The 27,783-nt window shown below is 47.7% G+C and overlaps 1 protein-coding gene across 4 annotated transcripts in view; it reads left to right on the forward strand.

Annotated features, from left to right (window-relative positions):
* The window catches only part of GPC3 (glypican 3), a 1,559,491-nt gene that overhangs the window by 173,723 nt on the left and 1,357,985 nt on the right, over window positions 1-27,783 (forward strand). Inside the window, exon 1 of one of the 4 annotated variants that reach the window (XM_063937478.1) lies at window positions 2,565-2,730. The exons of 1 other annotated variant lie outside the window; for it this stretch is intronic. Coding sequence is in view for 1 of the 3 variants with exons in the window: in XM_063937476.1 (XP_063793546.1) it covers window positions 2,808-2,952 (145 nt within the window). In the remaining 2 variants the exon portion in view is untranslated. 2 more of the 4 variants (XM_063937476.1, XM_063937477.1) reach the window with 2 other exon arrangements.

A 27,783-nucleotide genomic window follows, 5' to 3' on the forward strand; every position in this document is an offset into this window, starting at 1 on the left:
GCCGCCGCCACTGCGCCTGTCAAATACTATGACAGGTAACCGTCCCCCCCCCCCTCCCCCTCCACTCCGTTCATCCTGTCTGCTTATGTGAAACACCGTAGCCTTGCCAGGGGGGATTCACAACCACTGGACACCAGGACACAGCGGCCTGCTGGAGTCTTCCATTAGTAGTTAACTCCAGTACAAGCCAGTGCAACAGCATAGGACCTCGTGCAGCCAGGAAACACACTGCGGTGGTGGCCTGTCAGGTCAGTGGCTAATAGGGTTAGGGGAAAAATAATATGGGGGTTGTATAACGTGATTTAGAGGGGGTGGGGGGATGTGTGCATTATCACCCTGTGTACTGTTTGTCTCTCTGTCTCCCCACATATATGTCCCTCTGTCACCCTGCGTATGTGCTTCTATCATCCTGTGCGTATGTGCCTCTGTTACCCCGTGTATATGTGCCACTGTCACCCTGTGTATGTCCACTTGTGTACATGTGCCACTGTCACCCTGTGTATGTCCACTTGTGTATATGTGCCACTGTCACCCTGTGTATGTCCACTTGTGTATATGTGCCACTGTCACCCTGTGTATGCCCACCTGTGTATATCTGCCTCTGTCACCTCATGTATGTGCCTCTGTCACCCCGTGTATATGTACCACTGTCAACCTGTGAATGTCTATCTGTGTATATCTGCCTCTGTCACCCCGTGTATGCGCCACTGTCACCACGTGTATATTTATTACCAGTTATTTATATAGCACACACATATCCCACAATGCTTTACAGAGAATATTTGCCTATTCACATCACCCACAAAAAAGCGGGGAGAATATACAAACTCCACCCAGTTAGGGCCATGGTGGGAATTGAACCCATGACCTCAGTGCTGTGAAGTAATAATGTTAACAATTACACTATCTGTACTGCCAGTATATGTGTCACTGTCACCCTGTGTATGCCCCTATGTCACCCTGTGTATGTCCCTCTGCCACAATCCTTGTGCAAACATGCCCCTTCTGGTACCAAGTACCACTACATTTGGAGTAAGATCATGGGCATATCTATAATGAATAGATCCGGCATTCCCAACCTCTGTACTCAAGCCTTACTAACAATGCAGGTTTTAGTGATATCCAGACTCCAGTACAGATGGTTAAATTAGAATAACTGACATACTAACTATGTCACCTGTGCTCAAGCATGGATATCACTAAAGCCTGGACTGTTAGTGTGCCTTGAGGACCGAGGTTGGGAATGCCTGCCATAGATTACACTTACTTCTCTACTGTGCGCCACAGAAATCATCATTAAAATGGTACATGGGCCATTTCACGGTAATATACACATGCGCAGTAGACACAGTGCCAGTGCCTAATTGGTGCATGCTGCGGCAAAAGAGGGGTGGGGTGGGGGGCACATAGAGACTGCACATGGGTCTCCACCAAGTAGGATACAATATGGCCAGAAGTGAAGGTGAAGATTATGGGCTATGATGAAGAGGATTCCCAAGCTGGATATTGAATGATTATAACACTAGGAATAGGTATGATTGAGTCATTGGATACACAAGGATAAGTTTACTTAAGGGTCTGTCCAAACTGTAAATTTGTTTTTATCTCTCGCAGTTTTGACGTTGAGTTTACTGAAGTGAAGGCAAAACTGCCACAAAACCACTATTCTTAAAACCCCCCCACTCTACACATCTGCATCCTGACTTTTCATATGTAAAGTATAAAACAACTTGCCAGCTTTAAAATGTTCCCATCTGGGAGAGTTACTTTCTAGTGGAAAGATGCAGCTAATCACTGTGGTTGGGTGGGACAGGCGCTTCTTGTTATTAGGAACCGCTGGTCTGTGAAGAGGGAGTGGGGCCAATATGAATCAACTCTCGAGTCGTCAAGCCACTTGACCTGCCCATTTCTGCATGAAGTGGGCAGGAGGTGCAGGATAACCTACATCTCTGGGGGTCAGTGAGACTTTTGAAGTCCCCCATACGTTTTGTGCAGAGTAGGAATATGGAAAAGAATGGCATAGAAACTGCCATGTATAGCAAGTGGTGGGTTTGTAAAGCACCGGAAATAATACCACTAGTAAAAATAAGGTGGATGTGACAAGCGAGAACTCAAACAACTTGCTGTTCTCCGTTATCTGGCCAATACATTTATTATGTGGAGAAACATTATGTATTGAATAAGAAAGAAAAAAAACTTAATTTTCTTATAGCGCAATATTGTTTATATTAAGGGCTCAAATGAATGCGTAATTAGGTTAATATGCCATTATTATTTATTTAATATTAATAATAATAATAAGTTGCCAATATGAAATTATTGCTAATAGGCAATAAAATATATCATAACACTTGTACTGGCCTTATTGTGGCACCCCATTCATGCTGCCATGTACTGTAGTGTGACTTCCGTGCCCCTTCTCCTGCTGAATGCATCCCTGACTGAACACTATTACATTTACAGCAGGGATAGTGTCTGATACAGTGACTCTGACCAATTAGCAACAGGCGTATTGATCCCAGAGAGAGAGTGAGACGGCTTGTGCAGTGGCAGTTGCAGCCACCTTCAGGGACAGTTGGCAGTTGGGAAGCGGCCATCTTAGAAGGACACAGAGCAGCAACTTGGAGCAGAGGCAGCTGATGGTGTGTGACGGGAGTGCTTCATAGCTTACGAAGAGCCAGCTTCTATTCCCGGTGACCAGAGATGATCATTGATTGTAGCAACCAATCGGTAATACCATCCTCCTGCTGGGATCCCACTGCTTCTGGTGGCGCTTGCTGACAGGCATCCAACAGGGCAAAACAGTGATGGGCTCTACTGACTGTGTGGCTGGGAACTGGGCCATGCAGCCTACCCTGCCTTTTGAAGGACAGCCCTGGAGGTGGCCCTGCTTTTGGAGTACTAGACATTGGGAGGAGCAGAGACAGTGTCTTGCTGCAGCTGCAGACAGAGGTCAGCTCACAGTGGTTAATTGAGGCCTACCCATCCCTTGTAACACAGGTCGGTAACACTGCTGCACTAGCCACACATCACAAGCTTCCTCAGGGACAAAAGACAGTTTAGCTGCTTACATGGTATCTTAGCTCAAATGCTACAGGCATGCATAGTTTTGGGACATAAAGCTGCATAAGTACTTTATAAATGCAATTCCAATCAGCAGCACCTTTTATCCAAGGACACCACTAATTGACCACTACAGTTCATCTACAGTTAAAGGAGCATCAGCATTGCAGGGAGCATAGGCCCTCATTCCGAGTTGATCGCTCGCTAGCTACTTTTAGCAGCCGTGCAAACGCATAGTCGCCGCCCATGGGGGAGTGTATCTTAGCATAGCAGGAGTGCGAACGCCTGTGAAGCCGCGCGGCAGCAAACACATTTTGTGCAGAACAAGACCAGCCCTGTAGTTACTTATTCTGTGCGATGATTGCTGCGACGAATGACACGGTAATGATGACACGGTAATGACGTCGGATATCCGCCCAGCAAATGCCCGTCCACGCCTTTGTTTTTCCAAACATTCCCAGAAACTCCCACTTCCTGTCAATCTCCCTGCGTTCGCCAGTGCGACTGAAAGTGTCGCTAGAACCTGTGCAAAACCACGATGCTCTTTGTACCTGTATATTTCGGTGCATACGCATGCGCAGTTTTACAATTTTTTTTAAATGGTCGCTACGCAGCGAACAACGGCAGCTAGCGATCAACTCGGAATGAGGGCCATAGTGACACAGTACTCAGCTCTCTAGAGACCTGCAATTTATAGATGTCACTGTTACACAGCTGGGAAACTGTCGGCTAAGGACAATAGTTATACGGAGGCAGTTACAGGGTACAAGGCTGTCTGACTGTGAGCTGAAGACAGTGATATATTTCAATGTAAGTAAACTAGGCCTTGCTCTTTGTATTTCTGTCAATCTAGTCCTGCAAGACCTACATATTGTATATAAGACTGAACTTTTGAAAACTGTGATCACTGAATAAGGGGGGTAATTCAGATCTGATCGCAGCAGCACATTTGTTAGCTAATGGGCAAAACCATGTGCACTGCAGGAGGGGCAGTGCACATGGTTTTGCCCATTAGCTAAAAATTTGCTGCTGCGATCAGATGTGAATTAGGCATACTTGCCTACCCTCCCGGAATGGCCGGGAGGCTCCCGAAAATCGGGTGACCCTCCCGGCCCCCCGGAAAGGTGGGCAAGCCTCCCGCTTTCCCCCTCGGCCGCCCGCAGCAGTGAACAAGTAGGCGGGCCGAGGGGGTCCGATGACGCGATTCGCGCTGAATCGCGTCATCGTAGCTCCGCCCCCCGCTATGCAGCGCCTCGTTTCTCGGCACAGCACAGCAGGGGGTGGAGTCACGATGACGCGACCCTGATGCAACGCCCCCCGGACCGCGCACCCTGCTGCCGGCCACGCCCCCGAACCACCCGTCCTGCTGCCGGCCACGCCCCCCATTCACCTACAACGCTGCCTCCTCCCGGAGGAGGAGGCAGCAAAGTAGGTAAGCCTGGAATTAGGCCCAAGGAGCTATAGCTATCACGATTGAGTTCTCCAACATGAACTATTTAATGGACGTAAACTAGTACATGGGGCCCCACTAGTCATGCAATGCCTGTGTTATTACCTTTTGTTGCTTTTTATTAGTTTGATAATGATTATTGGCGGTGGATAATACATCCTGTAATGTTTTGTGGTAATGTGTATTGCATGCACAAGCATTCCTCCCAACTGTCCCGATTTCAGCGGGACAGTCCCGCTATTCGGACACTGTCCCGCTGTCCCTTCCGCGGGTCGCCGTGTTCCGCGGGCGGGGGGGCAGTTGGTGGAGACTTTGATCACCCGCTTCTCTGCTCTGCAAAGCAGCCGGTGATCACTGAATAGGTGACGTGCGCACTAACGCGGCATCTATTCAATGTTAGGGGGGAGCAGGGGGCTGCCCAGCTGCTCAGGGAGCGCTGGGCGCGCCCCCAAAATTGAAAAAAAAACAGGTCCGTGACGCCCGGCCATGCCCACTCGACCGAGGCCACGCCTCTCCCGCATTGACCCACACCCCCTTTTCGGGTCGCACGCAGGTCTATTAATCTAATACTCATTAATTCGGCCCTTCATGTAGTCATTAGATAATATTGTCTCCAGAAGATAATTGTTAATGGCCCCCCACCCCTGATTTTCCACATCAAAAATGTATTGTGCCTACTCATCTTCTGATTGTCCAGATAGCTTTCTGATGGTGTTGCTGTGGTTTTATGGTGGTTTTGGGCTGTGGTTTGTCCATTTCTAAATGCTGCACATTGATGGCTGTTTGATGATGAGGGGCAGATATATTATATATGTATGTTAGATGAATCTTGTGCAGACATGAAACTATGGACATTTTAACACCTGTGAGAAAAGATGCGACTGTCAAGGCTAAAGGGTGTCGGCTAACAATTGAATAACTCCGATAGACGCCAATTCTTATAAACGCCGAACAGGGGGCGTACGCAACAACTGAATTGGCCCCTTTGAGTTTTAGAAAACCACAAAGGTCAAGGGGATGCCACTAATAAAAGTAATGGCTCTGTCTGATACAGTGTGTATGGACAGCACTGGACGCTGAAGACAACGCAGCTATCTTTGTATATTACTATATAATTTATACACAGTACTACTGTAGTGTGCAGCAGTTTCATTGGTTAATATTTTAATGTAAACAATTTTGGACATACTGTACATAAGGGTTTCCTTATATTTGCAATACATATAAATGGTATACATTTTCTTTACCTTTTCAGTCTAATTTTGCAAAGAGCTTTAGTGAATAGGTGCAAACTTTAAGGACATTTAGCTTTAGGCAAAGGAGTAATCTCATGCAGCATTGGGTTCGTATTATCGGAATACTAATGCGTGCCCTCTATTATTTTAAAGGAAGCTTCACAAATTGCTCCATTTTATCTAATTACATTTTTAGCATATTTTTAATGTGCTAGATTATACTTAGTCACCTCCGTGCATCCCTGTGGAAGCATAAAGGCACAGAAGGCGAGAAGATATAATCCCAACCACAGATACCAAAGTTGTTTTGTAAATTATTTTATTCTTCCTCACATCTTCATTGTTTCCCAGGAGATTGTTATTATTGTCATTTATTTATATAGCGCCATCATGTTACACAGCTCTGTACTGTTAATATTTGTCATTCATATAAGTCCCTACCCCTTGGAGGTCACAGACCCCATTGCTGATGTGCGAAAATCGCTTTGACGCAATTAGTTTATATATATATATATATATATATATATATATATATATACAGACACTCACTTTTGCAAAAGAAAAGAAAAAAGACCAGCACTCACGTTTTGATAATGAAAAGAAAAAAAGGGGTTTATTCCTTACAGAAAAAACATCTGGACATGATCCTAGTACTACAGCCCGACGGCCGTTTCAACTCTCCGTGGTTTTTTTTTTTTTATATATATATATATATATATTCATCCAAATCAGTCAACACTCAATTGACTCAATGTCCAGCTTCCCCTGGTGCCTGAATCCTTGATCACATAGATATCCAAAGGCGGAAATAAACGGCACTCACAGGGTATGTCATATCATAAAAACTGGTATATTAATGTGACGTTTCGGAGCACCAGCCCCTTCTTCCAGACAACACCAGAATCTGGTGTTGTCTGGAAGAAGGGGCTGGTGCTTCGAAACGTCACATTAGAGATGAGCGCCGGAAATTTTTCGGGTTTTGTGTTTTGGTTTTGGGTTCGGTTCCGCGGCCGTGTTTTGGGTTCGACCGCGTTTTGGCAAAACCTAACCGAATTTTTTTTGTCGGATTCGGGTGTGTTTTGGATTCGGGTGTTTTTTCCCAAAAAACCTAAAAAACAGCTTAAATCATAGAATTTGGGGGTCATTTTGATCCCAAAGTATTATTAACCTCAAAAACCATCATTTCCACTCATTTTCAGTCTATTCTGAATACCTCACACCTCACAATATTATTTTTAGTCCTAAAATTTGCACCGAGGTCGCTGGATGACTAAGCTAAGCGACCCTAGTGGCCGACACAAACACCTGGCCCATCTAGGAGTGGCACTGCAGTGTCACGCAGGATGTCCCTTCCAAAAAACCCTCCCCAAACAGCACATGACGCAAAGAAAAAAAGAGGCGCAATGAGGTAGCTGTGTGAGTAAGATAAGCGACCCTAGTGGCCGACACAAACACCGGGCCCATCTAGGAGTGTCACTGCAGTGTCACGCAGGATGTCCCTTCCAAAAAACCCTCCCCAAACAGCACATGACGCAAAGAAAAAAAGAGGCGCAATGAGGTAGCTGTGTGAGTAAGATAAGCGACCCTAGTGGCCGACACAAACACCGGGCCCATCTAGGAGTGGCACTGCAGTGTCACGCAGGATGTCCCTTCCAAAAAACCCTCCCCAAACAGCACATGACGCAAAGAAAAAAAGAGGCGCAATGAGGTAGCTGTGTGAGTAAGATAAGCGACCCTAGTGGCCGACACAAACACCGGGCCCATCTAGGAGTGTCACTGCAGTGTCACGCAGGATGTCCCTTCCAAAAAACCCTCCCCAAACAGCACATGACGCAAAGAAAAAAAGAGGCGCAATGAGGTAGCTGTGTGAGTAAGATAAGCGACCCTAGTGGCCGACACAAACACCGGGCCCATCTAGGAGTGTCACTGCAGTGTCACGCAGGATGTCCCTTCCAAAAAACCCTCCCCAAACAGCACATGACGCAAAGAAAAAAAGAGGCGCAATGAGGTAGCTGTGTGAGTAAGATAAGCGACCCTAGTGGCCGACACAAACACCGGGCCCATCTAGGAGTGTCACTACAGTGTCACGCAGGATGTCCCTTCCAAAAAACCCTCCCCAAACAGCACATGACGCAAAGAAAAAAAGAGGCGCAATGAGGTAGCTGTGTGAGTAAGATAAGCGACCCTAGTGGCCGACACAAACACCGGGCCCATCTAGGAGTGGCACTGCAGTGTCACGCAGGATGTCCCTTCCAAAAAACCCTCCCCAAACAGCACATGACGCAAAGAAAAAAAGAGGCGCAATGAGGTAGCTGTGTGAGTAAGATAAGCGACCCTAGTGGCCGACACAAACACCGGGCCCATCTAGGAGTGGCACTGCAGTGTCACGCAGGATGTCCCTTCCAAAAAACCCTCCCCAAACAGCACATGACGCAAAGAAAAATTAAAGAAAAAAGAGGTGCAAGATGGAATTGTCCTTGGGCCCTCCCACCCACCCTTATGTTGTATAAACAGGACATGCACACTTTAACCAACCCATCATTTCAGTGACAGGGTCTGCCACACGACTGTGACTGATATGACGGGTTGGTTTGGACCCCCACCAAAAAAGAAGCAATTAATCTCTCCTTGCACAAACTGGCTCTACAGAGGCAAGATGTCCACCTCATCATCATCCTCCGATATATCACCGTGTACATCCCCCTCCTCACAGATTATCAATTCGTCCCCACTGGAATCCACCATCTCAGCTCCCTGTGTACTTTGTGGAGGCAATTGCTGCTGGTCAATGTCTCCGCGGAGGAATTGATTATAATTCATTTTAATGAACATCATCTTCTCCACATTTTCTGGATGTAACCTCGTACGCCGATTGCTGACAAGGTGAGCGGCGGCACTAAACACTCTTTCGGAGTACACACTTGTGGGAGGGCAACTTAGGTAGAATAAAGCCAGTTTGTGCAAGGGCCTCCAAATTGCCTCTTTTTCCTGCCAGTATAAGTACGGACTGTGTGACGTGCCTACTTGGATGCGGTCACTCATATAATCCTCCACCATTCTTTCAATGTTGAGAGAATCATATGCAGTGACAGTAGACGACATGTCCGTAATCGTTGTCAGGTCCTTCAGTCCGGACCAGATGTCAGCATCAGCAGTCGCTCCAGACTGCCCTGCATCACCACCAGCGGGTGGGCTCGGAATTCTGAGCCTTTTCCTCGCACCCCCAGTTGCGGGAGAATGTGAAAGAGGAGATGTTGACAGGTCGCGTTCCGCTTGACTTGACAATTTTCTCACCAGCAGGTCTTTCAACCCCAGCAGACTTGTGTCTGCCGGAAAGAGAGATCCAAGGTAGGCTTTAAATCTAGGATCGAGCACGGTGGCCAAAATGTAGTGCTCTGATTTCAACAGATTGACCACCCGTGAATCCTTGTTAAGCGAATTAAGGGCTCCATCCACAAGTCCCACATGCCTAGCGGAATCGCTCCGTGTTAGCTCCTCCTTCAATGTCTCCAGCTTCTTCTGCAAAAGCCTGATGAGGGGAATGACCTGACTCAGGCTGGAAGTGTCTGAACTGACTTCACGTGTGGCAAGTTCAAAGGGCATCAGAACCTTGCACAACGTTGAAATCATTCTCCACTGCGCTTGAGACAGGTGCATTCCACCTCCTATATCGTGCTCAATTGTATAGGCTTGAATGGCCTTTTGCTGCTCCTCCAACCTCTGAAGCATATAGAGGGTTGAATTCCACCTCGTTACCACTTCTTGCTTCGTATGATGGCAGGGCAGGTTCAGTAGTTTTTGGTGGTGCTCCAGTCTTCTGTACGTGGTGCCTGTACGCCGAAAGTGTCCCGCAATTCTTCTGGCCACCGACAGCATCTCTTGCACGCCCCTGTCGTTTTAAAAAAAATTCTGCACCACCAAATTCAAGGTATGTGCAAAACATGGGACGTGCTGGAATTTGCCCATATTTAATGCACACACAATATTGCAGGCGTTGTCCGATGCCACAAATCCACAGGAGAGTCCAATTGGGGTAAGCCATTCCGCGATGATCTTCCTCAGTTGCCGTAAGAGGTTTTCAGCTGTGTGCGTATTCTGGAAACCGGTGATACAAAGCGTAGCCTGCCTAGGAAAGAGTTGGCGTTTGCGAGATGCTGCTACTGGTGCCGCCGCTGCTGTTCTTGCGGCGGGAGTCCATACATCTACCCAGTGGGCTGTCACAGTCATATAGTCCTGACCCTGCCCTGCTCCACTTGTCCACATGTCCGTGGTTAAGTGGACATTGGGTACAACTGCATTTTTTAGGACACTGGTGAGTCTTTTTCTGACGTTCGTGTACATTCTCGGTATCGCCTGCCTAGAGAAGTGGAACCTAGATGGTATTTGGTAACGGGGGCACACTGCCTCAATAAATTGTCTAGTTCCCTGTGAACTAACGGCGGATACCGGACGCACGTCTAACACCAACATAGTTGTCAAGGCCTCAGTTATCCGCTTTGCAGCAGGATGACTGCTGTGATATTTCATCTTCCTCGCAAAGGACTGTTGAACAGTCAATTGCTTACTGGAAGTAGTACAAGTGGGCTTACGACTTCCCCTCTGGGATGACCATCGACTCCCAGCAGCAACAACAGCAGCGCCAGCAGCAGTAGGCGTTACACGCAAGGATGCATCGGAGGAATCCCAGGCAGGAGAGGACTCGTCAGAATTGCCAGTGACATGGCCTGCAGGACTATTGGCATTCCTGGGGAAGGAGGAAATTGACACTAAGGGAGTTGGTGGGGTGGTTTGCGTGAGCTTGGTTACAAGAGGAAGGGATTTACTGGTCAGTGGACTGCTTCCGCTGTCGCCCAAAGTTTTTGAACTTGTCACTGACTTATTATGAATGCGCTGCAGGTGACGTATAAGGGAGGATGTTCCGAGGTGGTTAACGTCCTTACCCCTACTTATTACAGCTTGACAAAGGCAACACACGGCTTGACACCTGTTGTCCGCATTTCTGTTGAAATACTTCCACACCGAAGAGCTGATTTTTTTGGTATTTTCACCAGGCATGTCAGTGGCCATATTCCTCCCACGGACAACAGGTGTCTCCCCGGGTGCCTGACTTAAACAAACCACCTCACCATCAGAATCCTCCTGGTCAATTTCCTCCCCAGCGCCAGCAACACCCATATCCTCCTCATCCTGGTGTACTTCAACACTGACATCTTCAATCTGACTATCAGGAACTGGACTGCGGGTGCTCCTTCCAGCACTTGCAGGGGGCGTGCAAATGGTGGAAGGCGCATGCTCTTCACGTCCAGTGTTGGGAAGGTCAGGCATCGCAACCGACACAATTGGAGTCGGACTCTCCTTGTGGATTTGGGATTTCGAAGAACGCACAGTTCTTTGCGGTGCTACTGCTTTTGCCAGCTTGAGTCTTTTCATTTTTCTAGCGAGAGGCTGAGTGCTTCCATCCTCATGTGAAGCTGAACCACTAGCCATGAACATAGGCCAGGGCCTCAGCCGTTCCTTGCCACTCCGTGTGGTAAATGGCATATTGGCAAGTTTACGCTTCTCCTCCGACAATTTTATTTTAGGTTTTGGAGTCCTTTTTTTACTGATATTTGGTGTTTTGGATTTGACATGCTCTGTACTATGACATTGGGCATCGGCCTTGGCAGACGACGTTGCTGGCATTTCATCGTCTCGGCCATGACTAGTGGCAGCAGCTTCAGCACGAGGTGGAAGTGGATCTTGATCTTTCCCTAATTTTGGAACCTCAACATTTTTGTTCTCCATATTTTAATAGGCACAACTAAAAGGCACCTCAGGTAAACAATGGAGATGGATGGATACTAGTATACAATTATGGATGGACTGCCGAGTGCCGACACAGAGGTAGCTACAGCCGTGCACTACCGTACTGTACTGTGTCTGCTGCTAATATAGACTGGTTGATAATGAGATGTAGTATGTATAAAGAAGAAAAAAAAAAAAAACCACAGGTAGGTGGTATACAATTATGGATGGACTGCCGAGTGCCGACACAGAGGTAGCTACAGCCGTGGACTATCGTACTGTACTGTGTCTGCTGCTAATATAGACTGGATGATAATGAGATGTAGTATGTATAAAGAAGAAAGAAAAAAAAAACACGGGTAGGTGGTATACAATTATGGATGGACTGCCGAGTGCCGACACAGAGGTAGCTACAGCCGTGGACTACCGTACTGTACTGTGTCTGCTGCTAATATAGACTGGTTGATAATGAGATGTAGTATGTATAAAGAAGAAAGAAAAAAAAAACCACGGGTAGGTGGTATACAATTATGGATGGACTGCCGAGTGCCGACACAGAGGTAGCTACAGCCGTGGACTACCGTACTGTACTGTGTCTGCTGCTAATATAGACTGGTTGATAATGAGATGTAGTATGTATAAAGAAGAAAGAAAAAAAAAACCACGGGTAGGTGGTATACAATTATGGATGGACTGCCGAGTGCCGACACAGAGATAGCTACAGCCGTGGACTACCGTACTGTACTGTGTCTGCTGCTAATATAGACTGGATGATAATGAGATGTAGTATGTATAAAGAAGAAAAAAAAAAAACCACGGGTAGGTGGTATACAATTATGGATGGACTGCCGAGTGCCGACACAGAGGTAGCTACAGCCGTGGACTACCGTACTGTACTGTGTCTGCTGCCAATATAGACTGGATGATAATGAGATGTAGTATGTATAAAGAAGAAAGAAAAAAAAAACCACGGGTAGGTGGTATACAATTATGGATGGACTGCCGAGTGCCGACACAGAGGTAGCTACAGCCGTGAACTACCGTACTGTACTGTGTCTGCTGCTAATATAGACTGGATGATAATGAGATGTAGTATGTATAAAGAAGAAAGAAAAAAAAAACCACGGGTAGGTGGTATACAATTATGGATGGACTGCCGAGTGCCGACACAGAGGTAGCTACAGCCGTGGACTACCGTACTGTACTGTGTCTGCTGCTAATATAGACTGGATGATAATGAGATGTAGTATGTATAAAGAAGAAAGAAAAAAAAAACCACGGGTAGGTGGTATACAATTATGGATGGACTGCCGAGTGCCGACACAGAGGTAGCTACAGCCGTGAACTACCGTACTGTGTCTGCTGCTAGTATAGACTGGATGATAAATAATGATATAAAAAATATATATATATCACTACTGCAGCCAGACAGGTATATATTATATAATGACGGACCTGCTGGACACTGTCTGTCAGCACAATGAGTTTTTTAATTTTTATAGAATAAAAAAACACCACACAAGTCACACGACGAGTGTACTTTTTCAGGCAGACATTCAATCACAATATACTATACTGGTGGTCAGTGTGGTCAGGTCACTGGTCACAGTGGTCAGTGGTCAGTCACACTGGCAGTGGCACTCTGGCAGCAAAAGTGTGCACTGTTTAATATGTACTCCTGGCTCCTGCTATAACCTATAACTGCTCCCCAGTCTCCCCTACAATTAAGCTGTGTGAGCACAGTCAGATATTATACATAGATGATGCAGCACACTGGGCTGAGCACAGATATGGTATGTGAGTGATGGTATGTGAGTGTGACTGAGTCACTGTGTATCGTTTTTTTCAGGCAGAGAACAAGAACAGAACGGATTATTAAATAATAATAAATTATAAAACTGCACTGGTGGTCAGGTCACTGGTCATCAGTCACTAGTATAACTCCTCCTAAGCTCCAGTAAGTAAATGAAGTGTCTCACTCTCACTCTCCTATCTATTTTAATTTCTAAACGGAGAGGACGCCAGCCACGTCCTCTCCCTATCAATCTCAATGCACGTGTGAAAATGGCCGCGACGCGCGGCTCCTTATATAGAATCCGAGTCTCGCGAGAATCCGACAGCGTGATGATGACGTTCGGGCGCGCTCGGGTTAACCGAGCAAGGCGGGAAGATCCGAGTCACTCGGACCCGTGTAAAAAAACATGAAGTTCGGGCGGGTTCGGATTCAGAGAAACCGAACCCGCTCATCTCTAATTAATATACCAGTTTTTTTGATATGACATACCCTGTGAGTGCCGTTTATTTCCGCCTTTGGATATCTATCTATCTATCTATCTATCTATCTATCTATCTATCTATCTATCTATCTATATCTATATATATATATATATATATATATATAAAACTGTGGGAAGGTGCATTATGCGATGGCATTTCTCTGGGATCAGTTTTGTCATGTTCTTCCCCATGAGGCTTGCACCTTATGTCCCTATTGGAAAAATGGAGGAGGGTGGAGGGAGGGCAGGGCACCAATTCTCTTTTTGGCAGAGAGCACCAAAAAGTTTAGTTACGGCTCTGCCTGGCAATAATATGCTCAAAGAAGTAAGCTCAGTGAGAAACAGATAATGAAATCTAGCAATAGCTAGTAGGCAATTGAAGTTAGGCAGAGGGTTATCAAAAATAGTAGCTGGAGAGTCAGCATGAATCTGGAAGGTGCTCATGGACAATGCTAGTGACTGATTTCATACAGATAAACTCGCTAACACTATGGGGTCAATTCTATTCGGCAACTAAAGAATAGCGCCGGGAATTAGCTCCCGACGCTATTCAATTCTGCTACTAGTTGCCCGCAATTGTCGGGAATTCTTCTCTCATCCCCGGGGGATGAGAGAATAAACCCGACAAAAGTGCTGCCTCGCGGCCGGCGCGAGGCTGATTCTGTCGGGAATCAGCCTCGCGCCGGGTAGTTAAGTCGGAGAATGCCCGTTCTCCCGACAAAACTACCTGTTAAGTCGGCGAGAACGGGACATCGCCGACTTAACTTTAGCTGAATTGAATAGCGTCGGGAGCTAATTCCCGGCGCTATTCTTTAGTTGCCGAATAGAATTGACCCCTATATTTGTGGTGTAGCACCTAAAATGTCACACTGAGTAACCTCAGTTACGGTAGGAGTTGCTGTTGCTGCTGCTTACATAGAAACAGCAGCAATAGCACTAATATGGCAATAAGGGTTCACTATTGTATGCCGGCGGTCGGGCTCCCGGCGACCAGCATACCGGCGCCGGGAGCCCGACGGCCGGCTTACCGACAGTGTGGAGAGCGCAAATGAGCCCCTTGCGGGCTCGCTGCGCTCACCACGCTACGGGCGCCACGCTATTTTATTCTCCCTCCAGGGGGGTCGTGGACCCCCACCAGGGAGAATAAGTGTCAGTATGCCGGCTGTCAGGATCCCAGCGCCGGTAAACTGTGCGCCAGGATCCCGTCAGTCGGCATACTGAAGACCACCCGGTAATAAAGCAGGAGGCGCACTGACTTTTACCCCATTCTTCCATACAAAGCAGCTTCAACTGTTGGTGGGTTTCCTCCCATGAACTGCTCGCTTTAGGTCCTTCACAACATTTCAATTCGGATTAAGGTCAGGACCTTGACTTGGCCCTTCCAAAACTTTAAATTTATTCTTTTTTAACTATTCTTTGGTTGAATGACTTGTGTGCTTTGGGTCATTGTCTTGCTGCATGACCCATGATCTCTTGAGATGCAGCTCATGGACCGATGTCCTGACATTTTCCTTTAGAATATTCTGGTATAATTAATTCAGAATGCATTGTCTCATCTATGATGGCAAGTCGTCCTGGGCCAGATGCAGCAAAACAGGCCCAACCCATGATACCACCACCACAGTGTTTCACAGATGGTGTTTATGCTGGAATGCAGTGTTCTCCTTTCTCCAAACACCGCTAGGTAGCTGCAGTGCACGGCTACTTCTCAAATAGGTAGCCTGGAAGAGGTGCAACTTCCCATCCCTTGGTGCGCTTCGCCCCTCCCAGATTCCCCTGCTGTGTACGCAGCATCTGAAGAACTGCAGCGTTTTGGGCAGGAGGAGGCTGGTGGAAGCTGCATTTGGAGCAATGTAAGTATTAGTGATGAGCGGGTTCGGTTCCTCGGAATCCGAACCCCCCCGAACTTCAGCCTTTTTACACGGATCCGAGGCAGACTCGGATCTTCCCGCCTTGCTCGGCTAACCCGAGCGCGCCCGATCGTCATCATCCCGCTGTCGGATTCTCGCGAGGCTCGTATTCTATCGCGAGACTCGGATTCTATATAAGGAGCCGCGCGTCGCCGCCATTTTCACACGTGCATTGAGATTCATAGGGAGAGGACGTGGCTGGCGTCCTCTCCATTTAGATTAGAAGAGAGAGAGTGAGAGTGAGACACTTGATTTACTGGAGCTTAGGAGTACTCAGAGAGTGCAGAGTTTACTAGTGACTGACCAGTGACCACCAGTGCAGTTTTTTTATTATATTATTATTTAATATAATCCGTTCTCTGCCTGAAAAAAAACGATACACAGTGACACAGTAACAGTATACCATATCTGTGCTCAGCCTCAGTGTGCTGCATCATCTATGTATATCTGACTGTGCTGAGTGCTCAGTGCTCACACAGCTTAATTGTGGGGGAGACTGGGGAGCAGTAGCAGGAGTACATATTATTTCTCTGACGTCCTAGTGGATGCTGGGACTCCGTAAGGACCATGGGGATATAGCGGCTCCGCAGGAGACAGGGCACAATAATAAAAGCTTTAGGATCAGGTGGTGTGCACTGGCTCCTCCCCCTATGACCCTCCTCCAAGCCTCAGTTAGATTTTTGTGCCCGACGAGAAGGGTGCAATCTAGGTGGCTCTCCTGAGCTGCTTAGAATAAAAGTTTAAGTTAGGTTTTTTATTTTCAGTGAGTCCTGCTGGCAACAGGCTCACTGCTACGAGGGACTTAGGGGAGAGAAGTAAACTCACCTGCGTGCAGGATGGATTTGCTTCTTAGGCTACTGGACACCATTAGCTCCAGAGGGATCGAACACAGGCCCAGCCATGGAGTCCGGTCCCGGAGCCGTGCCGCCGACCCCCCTTGCAGATGCCGAAGTTGAAGAGGTCCAGAGGTCCAGAAACAGGCGGCAGAAGACTTTCAGTCTTCATAAGGTAGCGCACAGCACTGCAGCTGTGCGCCATTGTTGTCAGCACACTTCACCAACAGTCACCAACTGTCACTGAGGGTGCAGGGCGCTGGGGGGGGCGCCCTGGGCAGCAATGTATAATACCTTTTTATGGCTAAAATACATCACATATAGCCCTTGAGGCTATATGGATGTATTTAACCCCTGCCAGATCTCACAAACTCCGGGAGAAGAGCCCGCCGAAAAGGGGGCGGGGCCTATTCTCCTCAGCACACGGCGCCATTTTCCTGCTCAGCTCTGCTGTGAGGAAGGCTCCCAGGCTCTCCCCTGCACTGCACTACAGAAACAGGGTTAAAACAGAGAGGGGGGGCACTTATTTGGCGATATGATTACATATATAAAAATGCTATAAGGGAAAACACTTGTATAAGGGGTTGTCCCTGTATAATTATAGCGTTTTTGGTGTGTGCTGGCAAACTCTCCCTCTGTCTCCCCAAAGGGCTAGTGGGGTCCTGTCCTCTATCAGAGCATTCCCTGTGTGTGTGCTGTGTGTCGGTACGTGTGTGTCGACATGTAGGAGGACGATGTTGGTGAGGAGGCGGAGCAAATTGCCTGTATTGGTGATGTCACTCTCTAGGGAGTCGACACTGGAATGGATGGCTTATTTAGGAATTACGTGATAATGTCAACACGCTGCAAGGTCGGTTGACGACATGAGACGGCCGGCAAACAAATTAGTACCTGTCCAGGCGTCTCAGACACCGTCAGGGGCTTGTAAAAACGCCCATTTACCTCAGTCGGTCGACACAGACACGGACACTGACTCCAGTGTCGACGGTGAAGAAACAAACGTATTTTCCTTTAGGGCCACACGTTTCATGTTAAGGGCAATGAAGGAGGTGTTACATATTTCTGATACTACAAGTACCACAAATAAGGGTATTATGTAGGGTGTGAATAAACTACTTGTAGTTTTTCCTGAATCAGATAAATTAAATGAAGTGTGTGATGATACGTGGGTTTCCTCCGATAGAAAATTATTGGCGGTATACCCTTTCCCGCCAGAAGTTAGGGCGAGTTGGGAAACACACCTTAGGGTGGATAAGGCGCTCACACGCTTATAAAAACAAGGGGCGTTACCGTCTCCAGATACGGCAGCCCTCAAGGAGCCAGCTGATAGGAAGCTGAAAAATATCCTAAAAGTATATACACACATACTGGTGTTATACTACGACCAGCAATCGCCTCAGCCTGGATGTGCAGCGCTGAGGGGGCTTGGTCGGATTTCCTGACTGAAAATATTGATACCCTTGACAGGGACAAGATTTTATTGACTATAGATGCATTTCTATATATGCGAGATGCGCAGAGGGATATTTGCATTCTAGCATCAAGAGTAAATGTGATGTCCATATCTGCCAGACGAAGACACGACAGTGGTCAGGTGATGCAGATTCCAGACGGCACATGGAAGTATTGCCGTATAAAGGGGCGGTCCATCGGACCTGGTGGCCATGGCAACAGCTGAAAAATCCACCTTTTGTTACCCCAAGTCACATCTCAGCAGAAAAGGACACAGTCTTTTCAGTCTCAGTCCTTTCGTCCCCATAAGGGCAGGCGGGCAAAAGGGCCAGTCATATCTGCCCAGGGGTAGAGGAAAGGGAAGAAGACTGCAGCAGGCAGCCCATTCCCAGGAACAGAAGCCCTCCACAGCTTCTGCCAAGTCCGCAGCATGACGCTGGGGCCGTACAAGCGGACTCAGGTGCGGTAGGGGGTCATCTCAAGAGTTTCAGCACGCAGGGGGCTCACTCACAAGTGGACTCCTGGATCCTACACGTAGTATCTCAGGTGTACATTGGAAATTCGAGACGTCTCCCCCTCACAAGTTCCTGAAGTCTGCTTTACCAACGTCTCCCTCCGACAGGGAGGCAGTATTGGGAACAATTCACAGGCTGTATTCCCAGCAGGTGATAATCAAAGTACCCCTTCTACAACAAGGGAAGGGGTATTATTCCACACTATATTGTGGTACTGAAGCCAGACGGCTCGGTGAGATCTGAAATATTTGAACACTTACATACAAGCGTTCAAATCAAGATGGAGTCACTCAGAGTAGTGATAGCGAACCAGGAAGAAGGGGACGATATGGTGTCACTGGATATCAGGGACGCTTACCTACATGTCCAAATTTGCCTTCTCACCAAGGGTACCTCAGGTTCGTGGTACAAAACTGTCACTATCAGTTCAGACGCTGCCGTTTGGATTGTCCACGGCACCCCGGGTCTTTACCAAGGTAATGGCCGAAATGATGATTCTTCTTAAAAGAAATATGGACGCTTTCCTGATAAGGGCAAGGTCCAGAGAACAGTTGGAGGTCGGAGTAGCACTATCTTAAGTAGTTCTACGACAGCACGAGTGGATTCTAAATATTCCAAAATCGCAGTTTTTTCCGACGACACGTCTACTGTTCCTAGGGATGATTCTGGACACAGTCCAGAAAAGGATGTTTTCTCCCGGAGAAGAAAGCCAGGGAGTTATCCGAGCTAGTCAGGAACCTCCTAAAACCAGGAAAAGTGTCAGTGCATCATTGCACAAGGATCCTGTGAAAAATGGTGGTTTCTTACAAAGCGATCCCATTCGGTAGATTTCACGCAAGAACCTCTCCGTGGGATCTGCTGGAAAAATGGTCCGGATCGCATCTTCAGATGCATCAGCGGATAACCCTGTCTCCAAGGACAAGGGTGTTTCTTCTGCGGTGGCTGCAGAGTGCTCATCTATGAAAGGGCCGCAGATTCGGCATTCAGGACTGGGTCCTGGTGACCACGGATGCCAGCCTGAGTGGCTGGGGAGCAGTCACACAAGGAAAAAATTTCCAGAGAGTGTGATCAAGTCTGGAGACTTCTCTCCACATAAATATACTGGAGCTAAGGGCAATTTACAATGCTCTAAGCTTAGCAAGACCTCTGCTTCAAGGTCAGCCGGTATTGATCCAGTGGGACAACATCACGGCAGTCGCCCATGTAAACAGACAGGGCGGCACAAGAAGCAGGAGGGAAATGGCAGAAACTACAAGGATTCTTCGCTGGGCGAAAAATCATGTGATAACACTCTCAGCAGTGTTCATTCCGGGAGTGGAAAACTGGGAAGCAGACTTCCTCAGCAGGCATGACCTCCACCCGGGAGAGTGGGGACTTCATCGGGAAGTCTTCCACATGATTGTAAACCGTTGGGAAAAACCAAAGGTGGACATGATGGCGTCCCGCCTGAACAAAAAACTAGACAGATATTGCGCCAGGTCAAGGGACCCTCAGGCAATAGCGGTGGACGCTCTGGTAACACTGTGGGTGTACCAGTCAGAGTATGTGTTCCCTCCTATGCCTCTCATACCAAAAGTACTGAGAATCATAAGAGGGAGATGAGTAAGAACGATACTCGTGGTTCCGGATTGGCCAAGAAGGACTTGGTACCCGAAACTTCAAGAGATGTTCACGGAAGACCCGTGGCCTCTACCTTTAAGAAAGGACCTGCTCCAGCAGGGGCCTTGTCTGTTCCAAGACTTACCGCGGCCGCGTTTGACGGCATGGCGGTTGAACGCCGGATCCTGAAAGGGCATTCCAGATGAAGTCATCCCTACCCTGGTCGAAGACAGGAAGGATGTAACCGCAAAACATTTTCACCGCATTTGGTGAAGATATGTTGCGTGGTGTGAGGCCAAGAAGGCCCCTACAGAGGAATTCCAACTGGGTCGTTTCCTACATTTCCTGAAAACAGGACTGTCTATGGGCCTAAAATTAGGGTCCATTAAGGTTCAAATTTCGGCCCTGTCGAATTTCTTCCAGAAAGAACTGGCTTTAGTGCCTGACGTTCAGATGTTTGTAAAAGGGGTACTGCATATACAGCCTCCTTTTGTGCCCCAGTGGCTCCTTGGGATCTCAATGTTGTTTTGAGTTTCCTAAAGTCACATTGGTTTGAACCACTCACCACTGTGGACTTAGCATCGTCACCTTCCATGTGAGATATTTTATTAGCCCTGGCTTCAGCCAGGCGTGTGTCAGAATTGGCGGCTTTATCATATATAAAGCCCTTACTTAATTTTTCATTCTGACAGGGCAGAATTGAGGACTCGTCCTCAATTTCTCCTTAAGGTGTTTTCTGTTTTTCACATGAACCAACCTATTGTGGTACCTGCGGGTACTAGGGACTTGGAGGACTCCAAGTTACTTGACGTTGTCAGGGCCCTGAAAAATATGTTTCCAGGACGGCTGGAGTCCGAAAATCTGACTCGCTGTTTAGCCTGTATGCACCCAACAAGATGGGAGCTCCTGCTTCTAAGCAGACGATTGCTCGCTGGATTTGTAATACAATTCAGTTTACACATTCTGTGGCAGGCCTGCCACAGCCAAAATCTGTAAAAGCCCATTCCAAAAGGAAGGGGGCTCATCTTGGGCGACTGCCCGAGGGGTCTCGGCTTTACAACTTTGCCGAGCAGTTACTTGGTCAGGGGCAAACACGTTTGCTAAATTCTACAAATTTGATACCCTGGCTGAGGAGGACATGGAGTTCTCTCATTCGGTGCTGCAGGGTCATCCGCACTCTCCCGCCCGTTTGGGAGCTTTGGTATAATCCCCATGGTCCTTACGGAGTCCCAGCATCCACTAGGACGTCAGAGAAAATAAGATTTTACTTACCGATAAATCTATTTCTCGTAGTCCGTAGTGGATGCTGGGCGCCCATCCCAAGTGCGGATTGTCTGCAATACTTGTACATAGTTATTGTTACAAAAATCGGGTTATTCTTGTTGTGAGCCGTCTTTTCAGAGGCTCCTTCGTTGTTATCATACTGTTAACTGGGTTCAGATCACAGGTTGTACGGTGTGATTGGTGTGGCTGGTATGAGTCTTACCCGGGATTCAATATCCTTCCTTATTATGCACGCTCGTCCGGGCACAGTATCCTAACTGAGGCTTGGAGGAGGGTCATAGGGGGAGGAGCCAGTGCACACCACCTGATCCTAAAGCTTTTATTATTGTGCCCTGTCTCCTGCGGAGCCGCTATATCCCCATGGTCCTTACGGAGTCCCAGCATCCACTACGGACTACGAGAAATAGATTTATCGGTAAGTAAAATCTTATTTTAACAGTGCACACTTTTGCTGCCAGAGTGCCACTGCCAGTGTGACTGACCAGTGACCACTGTCTGACCACCAGTATATTGTGATTGTCTGCCTGAAAAAGTTAAACACTCGTCGTGTGGTGTTTTTATTCTATAAACGCATTCTGCTGACAGTGTCCAGCAGGTCCGTCATTAATTATATAATATATACCTGTCCGGCTGCAGTAGTGATATATATATATATATTTTATATCATTATCATCCAGTCTATATTAGCAGCAGACGCAGTACGGTAGTCCACGGCTGTAGCTACCTCTGTGTCGGCAGTCGCTCGTCCATCCATAATTGTATACCACCTACCTGTGGTGTTTTTTTTTTTTCTATCTTCTTGATACTACTAGTAGCTTACTTTAGGAGTCTGCAGTGCTGCTGACAGTGTCCAGCAGGTCCGTCATTATATAATATATACCTGTCCGGCTGCAGTAGTGATATATATATATTTTTTATATCATTATCATCCAGTCTATATTAGCAGCAGACGCAGTACGGTAGTCCACGGCTGTAGCTACCTCTGTGTCGGCAGTCGCTCGTCCATCCATAAGTATACTAGTATCCATCCATCTCCATTGTTTACCTGAGGTGCCTTTTAGTTGTGCCTATTAAAATATGGAGAACAAAAATGTTGAGGTTCCAAAAATAGGGAAAGATCAAGATCGACTTCCACCTCGTGCTGAAGCTGCTGCCACTAGTCATGTCCGAGACGATGAAATGCCAGCAACGTCGTCTGCTAAGGCCGATGCCCAATGTCATAGTACAGAGCATGTAAAATCCAAAACACCAAATATCAGTAAAAAAAGGACTCAAAAATCTAAAATAAAATTGTCAGAGGAGAAGCGTAAACTTGCCAATATGCCATTTACCACACGGAGTGGCAAGGAACGGCTGAGGCCCTGGCCTATGTTCATGGCTAGTGGTTCAGCTTCACATGAGGATGGAAGCACTCAGCCTCTCGCTAGAAAAATGAAAAGACTCAAGCTGGCAAAAGCACAGCAAAGAACTGTGCGTTCTTCGAAATCACAAATCCACAAGGAGAGTCCAATTGTGTCGTTTGCGATGCCTGACCTTCCCAACACTGGACGTGAAGAGCATGCGCCTTCCACCATTTGCACGCCCCCTGCAAGTGCTGGAAGGAGCACCCGCAGTCCAGTTCCTGATAGTCAGATTGAAGATGTCAGTGTTGAAGTACACCAGGATGAGGAGGATATGGGTGTTGCTGGCGCTGGGGAGGAAATTGACCAGGAGGATTCTGATGGTGAGGTGGTTTGTTTAAGTCAGGCACCCGGGGAGACACCTGTTGTCCGTGGGAGGAATAGGGCCATTGACATGCCTGGTGAAAATACCAAAAAAATCAGCTCTTCGGTGTGGAAGTATTTCAACAGAAATGCGGACAACATTTGTCAAGCCGTGTGTTGCCTTTGTCAAGCTGTAATAAGTAGGGGTAAGGACGTTAACCACCTCGGAACATCCTCCCTTATACGTCACCTGCAGCGCATTCATCATAAGTCAGTGACAAGTTCAAAAACTTTGGGCGACAGCGGAAGCAGTCCACTGACCAGTAAATCCCTTCCTCTTGTAACCAAGCTCACGCAAACCACCCCACCAACTCCCTCAGTGTCAATTTCCTCCTTCCCCAGGAATGCCAATAGTCTTGCAGGCCATGTCACTGCCACTGGCAATTCTGACGAGTCCTCTCCTGCCTGGGATTCCTCCGATGCATCCTTGCGTGTAACGCCTACTGCTGCTGGCGCTGCTGTTGTTGCTGCTGGGAGTCGATGGTCATCCCAGAGGGGAAGTCGTACTCGTAAGACCACTTTTACTACTTCCACCAAGCAATTGACTGTCCAACAGTCCTTTGCGAGGAAGATGAAATATCACAGCAGTCATCCTGCTGCAAAGCGGATAACTGAGGCCTTGGCATCCTGGGCGGTGAGAAACGTGGTTCCGGTATCCATCATTACTGCAGAGGCAACTAGAGACTTGTTGGAGGTACTGTGTCCCCGGTACCAAATACCATCTAGGTTCCATTTCTCTAGGCAGGCGATACCGAAAATGTACACAGACCTCAGAAAAAGACTCACCAGTGTCCTAAAAAATGCAGTTGTACCCAATGTCCACTTAACCACGGACATGTGGACAAGTGGAGCAGGGCAGGCTCAGGACTATATGACTGTGACAGCCCACTGGGTAGATGTATTGACTCCCGCCGCAAGAACAGCAGCGGCGGCACCAGTAGCAGCATCTCGCAAACGCCAACTCTTTCCTAGGCAGGCTACGCTTTGTATCACCGCTTTCCAGAATACGCACACAGCTAAAAACCTCTTACGGCAACTGAGGAAGATCATCGCAGAATGGCTTACCCCAATTGGACTCTCCTGTGGATTTGTGGCATCGGACAACGCCAGCAATATTGTGTGTGCATTAAATATGGGCAAATTCCAGCACGTCCCATGTTTTGCACATACCTTGAATTTGGTGGTGCAGAATTATTTAAAAAACGAGAGGGGCGTGCAAGAGATGCTGTCGGTGGCCAGAAGAATTGCGGGACACTTTCGGCGTACAGGCACCACGTACAGAAGACTGGAGCACCACCAAAAACGCCTGAACCTGCCCTGCCATCATCTGAAGCAAGAAGTGGTAACGAGGTGGAATTCAACCCTCTATATGCTTCAGAGGTTGGAGGAGCAGCAAAAGGCCATTCAAGCCTATACAACTGAGCACGATATAGGAGGTGGAATGCACCTGTCTCAAGCGCAGTGGAGAATGATTTCAACGTTGTGCAAGGTTCTGCAACCTTTTGAACTTGCCACACGTGAAGTCAGTTCAGACACTGCCAGCCTGAGTCAGGTCATTCCCCTCATCAGGCTTTTGCAGAAGAAGCTGGAGACATTGAAGGAGGAGCTAACACAGAGCGATTCCGCTAGGCATGTGGGACTTGTGGATGGAGCCCTTAATTCGCTTAACAAGGATTCACGGGTGGTCAATCTGTTGAAATCAGAGCACTACATTTTGGCCACCGTGCTCGATCCTAGATTTAAAACCTACCTTGGATCTCTCTTTCCGGCAGACACAAGTCTGCTGGGGTTCAAAGAACTGCTGGTGACAAAATTGTCAAGTCAAGCGGAACGCGACCTGTCAACATCTCCTCCTTCACATTCTCCCGCAACTGTGGGTGCGAGGAAAAGGCTCAGAATTCCGAGCCCACCCGCTGGCGGTGATGCAGGGCAGTCTGGAGCGACTGCTGATGCTGACATCTGGTCCGGACTGAAGGACCTGACAACGATTACGGACATGTCGTCTACTGTCACTGCATATGATTCTCTCCCCATTGAAAGAATGGTGGAGGATTATATGAGTGACCGCATCCAAGTAGGCACGTCAGACAGTCCGTACTTATACTGGCAGGAAAAAGAGGCAATTTGGAGGCCCTTGCACAAACTTGCTTTATTCTACCTAAGTTGCCCTCCCACAAGTGTGTACTCCGAAAGAGTGTTTAGTGCCGCCGCTCACCTTGTCAGCAATCGGCGTACGAGGTTACATCCAGAAAATGTGGAGAAGATGATGTTCATTAAAATGAATTATAATCAATTCCTCCGTGGAGACATTGACCAGCAGCAATTGCCTCCACAAAGTACACAGGGAGCTGAGATGGTGGATTCCAGTGGGGACGAATTGATAATCTGTGAGGAGGGGGATGTACACGGTGATGAATCGGAGGATGATGATGAGGTGGACATCTTGCCTCTGTAGAGCCAGTTTGTGAAAGGAGAGATAAATTGCTATATCGCGGTCAGTTGTATAGGCTTGAATGGCCTTTTGCTGCTCCTCCAACCTCTGAAGCATATATGCTGGTTGAATTCCACCTCGTTACCACTTCTTGCTTCAGATGATGGCAGGGCAGGTTCAGGCGTTTTTGGTGTTGCTCCAGTCTTCTGTACGTGGTGCCTGTACGCCGAAAGTGTCCCGCAATTCTTCTGGCCACCGACAGCATCTCTTGCACGCCCCTCTCGTTTTTTAAATAATTCTGCACCACCAAATTCAAGGTATGTGCAAAACATGGGACGTGCTGGAATTTGCCCATATTTAATGCACACACAATATTGCTGGCGTTGTCCGATGCCACAAATCCACAGGAGAGTCCAATTGGGGTAAGCCATTCTGCGATGATCTTCCTCAGTTGCCGTAAGAGGTTTTTAGCTGTGTGCGTATTCTGGAAAGCGGCGTAGCCTGCCTAGGAAAGAGTTGGCGTTTGCGAGATGCTGCTACTGGTGCCGCCGCTGCTGTTCTTGCGGCGGGAGTCAATACATCTACCCAGTGGGCTGTCACAGTCATATAGTCCTGAGTCTGCCCTGCTCCACTTGTGCACATGTCCGTGGTTAAGTGGACATTGGGTACAACTGCATTTTTTAGGACACTGGTGAGTCTTTTTCTGAGGTCTGTGTACATTTTCGGTATCGCCTGCCTAGAGAAATGGAACCTAGATGGTATTTGGTATCGGGGACACAGTACCTCAATCAAGTCTATAGTTGGCTCTGCAGTAATGATGGATACCGGAACCACGTTTCTCACCGCCCAGGATGCCAAGGCCTCAGTTATCCGCTTTGCAGCAGGATGACTGCTGTGATATTTCATCTTCCTCGCAAAGGACTGTTGGACAGTCAATTGCTTGGTGGAAGTAGTAAAAGTCGTCTTACGACTTCCCCTCTGGGATGACCATCGACTCCCAGCAGCAACAACAGCAGCGCCAGCAGCAGTAGGCGTTACACGCAAGGATGCATCGGAGGAATCCCAGGCAGGAGAGGACTCGTCAGAATTGCCAGTGACATGGCCTGCAGGACTATTGGCATTCCTGGGGAAGGAGGAAATTGACACTGAAGGAGTTGGTGGGGTGGTTTGCGTGAGCTTGGTTACAAGAGGAAGGGATTTACTGGTCAGTGGACTGCTTCCGCTGTCGCCCAAAGTTTTTGAACTTGTCACTGACTTATGATGAATGCGCTGCAGGTGACGTATAAGGGAGGATGTTCCGAGGTGGTTAACGTCCTTACCCCTACTTATTACAGCTTGACAAAGGCAACACACGGCTTGATAAATGTTGTCCGCATTTCTGTTGAAATACTTCCACACCGAAGAGCTGATTTTTTTGGTATTTTCACCAGGCATGTCAATGGCCATATTCCTCCCACGGACAACAGGTGTCTCCCCGGGTGCCTGACTTAAACAAACCACCTCACCATCAGAATCCTCCTGGTCAATTTCCTCCCCAGCGCCAGCAACACCCATATCCTCCTCATCCTGGTGTACTTCAACACTGACATCTTCAATCTGACTATCAGGAACTGGACTGCGGGTGCTCCTTCCAGCACTTGCAGGGGGCGTGCAAATGGTGGAAGGCACATGCTCTTCACGTCCAGTGTTGGGAAGGTCAGGCATCGCAACCGACACAATTGGACTCTCCTTGTGGATTTGTGATTTTGAAGAACGCACAGTTCTTTGCTGTGCTTTTGCCAGCTTAAGTCTTTTCATTTTTCTAGCGAGAGGCTGAGTGCTTCCATCCTCATGTGAAGCTGAACCACTAGCCATGAACATAGGCCAGGGCCTCAGCCGTTCCTTGCCACTCCGTGTGGTAAATGGCATATTGGCAAGTTTACGCTTCTCCTCCGACGATTTTATTTTAGATTTTTGAGTCCTTTTTTTACTGATATTTGGTGTTTTGGATTTTACATGCTCTGTACTATGACATTGGGCATCGGCCTTGGCAGGCGACGTTGATGGCATTTCATCGTCTCGGCCATGACTAGTGGCAGCAGCTTCAGCACGAGGTGGAAGTCGATCTTGATCTTTCCCTATTTTTGGAACCTCAACATTTTTGTTCTCCATATTTTAATAGGCACAACTAAAAGGCACCTCAGGTAAA

The sequence above is a fragment of the Pseudophryne corroboree genome, chromosome 8 (assembly GCF_028390025.1).
Source record: "Pseudophryne corroboree isolate aPseCor3 chromosome 8, aPseCor3.hap2, whole genome shotgun sequence".
Lineage (NCBI taxonomy): Eukaryota > Metazoa > Chordata > Amphibia > Anura > Myobatrachidae > Pseudophryne > Pseudophryne corroboree.